This window comes from Cyanistes caeruleus, unplaced genomic scaffold (assembly GCF_971803275.1).
Source record: "Cyanistes caeruleus unplaced genomic scaffold, bCyaCae1.hap1.1 HAP1_SCAFFOLD_89, whole genome shotgun sequence".
In the NCBI taxonomy this organism is placed as follows: Eukaryota; Metazoa; Chordata; class Aves; order Passeriformes; family Paridae; genus Cyanistes; species Cyanistes caeruleus.
This window is the reverse complement of record NW_028255894.1, coordinates 1,499,659-1,506,191: the sequence shown is the minus strand read 5'-3', so window position 1 is coordinate 1,506,191 and position 6,533 is coordinate 1,499,659. Positions and strand designations below refer to the sequence as shown.

At 51.0% G+C, this 6,533-nt stretch overlaps 1 protein-coding gene across 1 annotated transcript; it reads left to right on the top strand.

Annotated features, from left to right (window-relative positions):
• The first annotated feature begins 5,338 nt into the window (after positions 1-5,338).
• Positions 5,339-6,304, top strand: LOC147646658 (olfactory receptor 14J1-like). The gene has a single exon (XM_086873165.1). The coding sequence runs from the start codon at positions 5,339-5,341 to the stop codon at positions 6,302-6,304; it is 966 nt and encodes a 321-aa protein (XP_086729291.1).
• Positions 6,305-6,533: the final 229 nt, after the last annotated feature.

Genomic DNA, 6,533 nt, shown 5'->3' with positions numbered 1-6,533 from the left:
ACTCTGAGGGACTGAGTGTGATGCCAAGAGCCCCAAAGGCCCGAGAGGGTGATGAAAGTGCTGGTGCTGTGTCTGTGCTGCTGAGCTGGGCCGGGCTCCTGGCCCAGAGGCAGCTCCTGGCAAGGGCAGCGCTGCAGAGAGACAGCTCTGGCCAGGAGCAGCTCCTGAGCACAGCCCAGCAGGGCTGGGGCCCTGCCAGGGCAGCTCAGGGACACAGAGAGCAGGCCCAGACAGAGCTGCCAGGGGCTCAGCACTGGCAGGGGCTGTGGGATGTGCCAGAGGGGGCTGTGTCACAGCAGCACCTCTGTGGCTGTGTCCTGGAGCCCCAGAGCAGCTGTGATGTCAGAAAGGGGCTGTGTGACAGCTCCGAGTGGGTTGTGTGAGGTCACAGATGGGGCTGTGACATCCCAGAGTTTGTTGTGTGAGGTCACTGTGCAGCTACGGTATCACAGAGGGGACTGTGTGACATCACAGAGCTGATTGTGACGTCAAAGAGAGGACTGTGACATTAGACATTAGATATATGACACCACAGAGCAGGCTGTGCCACCACTGATTGATTGTGTGACATCACTGAGCAGACTGTGACACCACATGGTTGTGATATGAAATTCAAGAGTGGGCAGTGACACCATAGAAGAGCCATGTGACATCTCAGGACAGGTTGTATGACATCACAGTGCTGACTGTGACATCACAGAGTGAACAATGACATCAAATGTGGCTGTGTGACATCACGAGGTGGTTTTGTGGCATATGGGAAGAGCTGTGACTTCACAGAAAGGTGGTGTGACATCCTGGGGCAGGTTGTGTGACACCACTGAGTGGGCTGTGATATCCCAGGTGTCTGTGTGACATCTCAGGGGGCTCTGAGAGGTCACTGGGGAGAAGTCCAGAGAAGTCCAACGCTGCCCTTGCAGCAGCCTGTCTGCACAGAAACACTTCCAGGGCTCTCTGCATTTCCCTTCCCTCACTCTTGCCTCACTCACACACCTCCCAACAACCCACTTGGTGCTTTCAGCTGCAAGGAGTTCAAAGCTTGTCTGTCCTTCAGCAGCTGCTCTAATTCTGCCTTCAGCCAACTCTGGGGTTGTGTTTATTGTAGAACTCCCTGTGTGTCTGAAACATTCCTTGTGTGGTTGTGCCTTGGGGAAGGGGAACCTCCTTGGTGGCACCTTGGGCTTGGCACACACTTGAGGAGGGTGTCTGTTTTCCATGGGGATACTCAGCAGTTTTAGATTGCTAAAATCAAAGAAGGAAAACCCCTCTTTGCCTGAGTGCAGCCAGTTCTGTGAGCAAAGCAGGTCCCAGGGGAGTGAGGAGAGACAGGATGGGGCTGGGGAATGTGGAGCAAGGTTGTCCCCACTGGGTCAGACCTCAAGGCACAGCTTCTCTGACCTGGCCAGACCTCCTTAGGAGAGACCCTGGATCAATATCCATCACTGAGTGCTGCAATCACCTCTGCTCTAAAGAGAACAGGAATAAAAGGCACTCTTTGAAATAGGAATACATATTTCCTAGAAGCTCTTTGAACTATTTCTCCATAACTGTTGTAGGAAACTTTCCTAAGAACTGCACCAGACCAGAGGGAAATCAAGGCACAGCCATGGTTTGTTAGGACTTGCCTGATCCTAATGAGTCCCGTGGTGCATTTGGAGCTGAGCCCTTGAACCTCAGGGCCTGAGAGGAGATTGCACAAACCTTTCCAGGAGTCAAGGTCAAGGAAAGACCCAAAGTGTCTCCAAGCATTAATGGGTCCCACTGAGGTCCATCCCCAACACAGGCTCCTCATGGACTCCTTGGAGGAGAGAACTGGAGGCCAGGATTGCACAAAAACCTCCCAGAGACTCAGTGTGGGAAGGAAAATCCAAAGTAGCTGAAAAAGCCCTGAGTATCTCAAAGTATTGATGAGCCCCACTGAGTGTCAATGCAAAGCTCCCAAGGGACTCGTTAAAGCAGATAATTGGGGCCATGATTGCACAAACTTCTCAGAGACTCAGGGTGGGAAGGAAAAAGGAAAGTACCTTAAGAACCTGAAGTACCTTGAAGCATTAATGAGCCCCACTGAGTGTTGTTACTGACAAAGGCTCTCAAGGGACTAATTACAGCAGATAATTGGAGGCCAGAATTGCACAAAGCTCTCAGAGACTCCAAGGCAAAAGCCAAAGTCCTTTGAAAAAGCTGCAGTCCCTGGGAGCATGAAGGAGCCCCCAGGGCCATTCCTGAGCAAGGCTCCCCAGGGACTCCTTCCAGCAGATCCCTGAGGCCACTGGCATGTGGGCTAGGGGGGATGCTGAGGGCAGGCCAAGGGGGTGACAGTGGCCAGCCTTGCTGGGGCTGTGCCAGGAGGCCCCAGGGCCTCAGGACAAGGTGTCTCCTCACAGCCCTTGCTGGCACAGCATTGGCTGCTGTGGCCCAGGGCACCAAGCCTTGGCTTCTCTTTGTCCCCAGCTGTCATCAGTGCCTCCAGTTCTCTGCTCTGCCTGGGGCCTGGGGACACTTTCTCAGTCATGTCCCTCAGTGGGACCCATTAAAAGTGAAAGAAACTTTGGAGTTGGATTCTGACTTGGAGTTCTTGAGAGGTTTCTTCCCCTCCCTGTCAGGGACTGATGTTCAGGGCCTCAGCACAAAGCCCCAAGAGGCTCATTAAAGTCCTGCTGCTGTGTCTGTGCTGCTGAGCTGGGCCGGGCTCCTGGCACAGAGGCAGCTCCTGGAAACCAAGAAGAGCTTCAAAAGCACATTTCTCTTGCTGAGCAGCTCTTCTGCCAGCCCAGCAGGGCTGGGGCACTGCCTGCAGCCACCCTGGGCACAGCCCAGAGGCACAGAGAGCTTCAATCAGTCAGGGCTGGGAAGGGGCTGAGAAGTGCCTGGGGCAGAATCCCTGCCAGCCCTTGGCACAGGAAGCCTCTGGCTGCAGGACAATGCAGCTGCAGCTCCTGGAGGCATCTCCTCAAGCTGGAACATGCCAGTGCCTACAGACTCTGTGAGTACATTCTCTGCCTGTCCCTTGTGCAGAGCAGCCAGGGGTGCCCAGGGCTGTCCTGCAGAGCAGGGTCCTGCAGCCCAGGGCACTGTGCTGGGGCAGGGACTCTGCTGCCTGCCAGGGACAGCTCTCAGCCGGCCCGGGGAGCTGCTCCCAGCGCTGGGGAGAAGCTGTGGGGGGAAGGAGCCACCCTGAGCAGGGCAGGGGCTGCTGCTGAGAGGGGCTGTGTGGGGCAGGGCTGCTCCCAGCTCCAGTCCAGCCTGGGCACAGCTCCAGAGGACATTTCCCAAAAGAAGGTGAGACTGGGATTGATGTAAAGATCAGGAGCTTTCCTGAGACTGTGTTCAATTTCTCTCTTTAAGCAGGGTGGGAAAGTTGAGATGATAGCAAAAAGATTTTTGCTTTTTATGCATTTTTAATATATTTTTAGATCTGTAAACTATTATTATGTAATTATAAAAATTTAATTCTTAATTAACTCTATTAAACTATTATTCTATAGTATAGTATAGTACAGTATAGTATAGTATACTATATTATTATATTATATTATATTATATTATATTATATTATATTATATTATATTATATTATATTATATTATATTATATTATATTATATTATATTATATTATATTATATTATATTATATTATATTTATATTATAATTAAGGACAACTATTATCCTTAATTAACTCTAATATGTTTCCTAACCTTTCTCTTAGATTTTAGAACAATAAACTGACCTTCTAAATACATTTATGAAATACTGGGTTGTCTTATCATCAGGGAGAGGAGCTACAAGAAGAACATTTGGTTTTGTAACCAGAATGTAAGCAGTCATAACAAAAAGTGGGGCAAAGAAACCCTTGGACCTACTCCAATGGGTTGACCCAGGGGTGTGTAACTGGGGCAGCTGAATCTCCTATTGAATGTTTCTGTTAAATATCCTAATTAATTAATCTTAATAAATTGCTGAAATAAGGGGCTGGGTGTGCCTCATCCCTACTGGGACACCTGGAAGTTTCCAATAAAGCTGTTTTTTCTTTACTCTTCTAACACTCTTGCAGAAGGTTATTTTTCTCTTTTGATTATAGACAACAGGGGGATGAGAGAAGCAGAAGAGGAATTGTATTCCCAGAATCACAGAACATTCTGAGTTGAACAGACACACCTTGGACACACCAGGATTATCAAAGTAATGTTGGAACATTTACAGAGATGTCAGAATTGTAAGTTTGGTGCTCAGTCTCTCTGCTGGGAGGCTCCTAAACAGCCTAAATGCACTGCTCTGATATTGTCATTGGTATCTGGGGCTCTCAGGGAGGCTCTGGCATCTGCAGCAGCTGAGTCAGGCCCTGCCCTTGGGATTGCTGCCAGGCAGGTGTGTCCATGGGAATGGGGTGTCCCAGCTTCCCTGTCACCTGTGGGGCTGTGGGCAAAGCAGTCCATGGCAAAGGGGAATGAGCTGAGCCCCCTCCCTGAGATCCCATCATGGGCACACCTGGGGATCTCCTTGCTGTGTCCTTCCAAGCTCTGAGCTGCCCTCCTGGCTGCAAATCTGTGCCAGAGCCTCTCAGAGTTCCCTGAATGTCCCACAGGGAAGGGCAGAGATGCCACAGCTGAGGAAATGCTGTTGGCTCTGCCAAGGGAGCCGTGAGTGTCCTTGGCAGAGGGGGGTGCTGAGCCCTTGCCCAGAGACCTTTAGAGAGGATGAGACATTCAGGGATCCCTCTGCTCTGGGCAGGGTCTGGTTTATGCCAGGGTGACACAGGAGTGTGATTGTGCTCTGATTCCAGCCAAAGGTGCAAACCCAGGGCAGTTGGGAACAAGCCCATCCAGCCCCTCACCTTCCCTAAGCCACAGGGAATCCTTTGCCTCTCACATCTCTCAGTGGGAAATTCTGAGTGCAGCATAAATGCTGGGGATTTCTGACCTCAGAGAACCAGGAATGATTTGTGGGCAGTAAAACAATTCCTAAAACCAACTCCTGCTATACTTTAGAAGTGTGTGTGCAGATGCTACCAAGCCCTTCTGCTTTAGGAGTGATTCCCCTGACAAATCCTGAATATCCAGCTTTTTCCCTCTGTCACATGGCCACAAACCCAGGGCAGCAGGGCAGGGATGGCTCCTGGAGAGCCCCCAGACACAGGCCTGGCTGCTCCTGGCACACTCAGACAGCACAGCTGGAGCTCAGGCAGGGACCTGGGTGAAGATTTTCCCAGAGCTGAAACAAGAGTGGGTGAATCCCAGCTAGACAGTGTACAGGGAATGGCCCAGGTTTGACTCAAAGCAGCCTCTCCTGACTTGCCACTGTCCTTTGTCCATGAACAGGTCCCCATGTGCAGCCACAGCAAATGTCCAACAGCAGCTCCATCAGCCACTTCCTCCTGCTGGCATTGGCAGACACGCGGCAGCTGCAGCTCCTGCACTTCTGCCTCTTCCTGGGCATCTCCCTGGCTGCCCTCCTGGGCAACGGCCTCATCATCAGCGCCGTAGCCTGCAGCCACCACCTGCACAGCCCCATGTTCTTCTTCCTGCTCAACCTGGCCCTCACTGACCTGGGCTCCATCTGCACCACTGTGCCCAAAGCCATGCACAATTCCCTCTGGGACACCAGACACATCTCCTACACAGGATGCGCTGCACAAGTATTTTTTTTTGTTTTCTATGCCACAACAGAGTATTTCCTCCTGACCATCATGTGCTACGACCGCTACGTGTCCATCTGCAAACCCCTGCACTACGGGACCCTCCTGGGCAGCAGAGCTTGTGCCCACATGGCAGCAGCTGCCTGGGCCACTGCCTTTCTCTATTCACTGCTGCACACAGCCAGTACATTTTCCCTGCCCCTGTGCCTTGGCAATGCTCTGGGCCAGTTCTTCTGTGAAATCCCACACATCCTCAAACTGTCCTGCTCAAATTCCTACACTAGAGAACTTGGGCTCACTGCAGTCAGTGCCTGTCTGCTACTTGGCTGTTTTGTGTTCATTGTTTTCTCCTATGTGCAGATCTTCAGGGCTGTGCTGATGATCCCCTCTGAGCAGGGACGGCACAAAGCCTTTTCCACCTGCCTCCCTCACCTGGCTGTGCTCTCCCTGTTCCTCAGCACTGGTACATTTGCCTACCTGAAGCCCCCCTCCATCTCCTCCCCATCCCTGGATCTGGCAGTGTCAGTTCTGTACTCGGTGGTGCCTCCAGCCCTGAACCCCCTCATCTACAGCCTGAGGAACCAGGAGCTCAAGGCTGCAGTGTGGACACTGATGACTGGATGGTTTAAAAAAACATTAAACTGCTGGCCAATTCCTGCAAATCACTTGTAATAAAAGCCACCTTTGATATTTCTTATTGGTTTAATTTTGGAGGATCTTTTCTGTTGTTTTACTTACCAATATTGTCCACAATAAAATGTCATTATTTGTGCCATTTCTCATTTTGTTTCTCTTCACCTTCCCTGTGCCCACACACTATGTCAATAAGGAGCTGAGGTCTTGGTGGCTTTAAAGGAACTAAAGGATCTCCCAGCAAAGTTTTCTCCAGAGATGCCCCTTT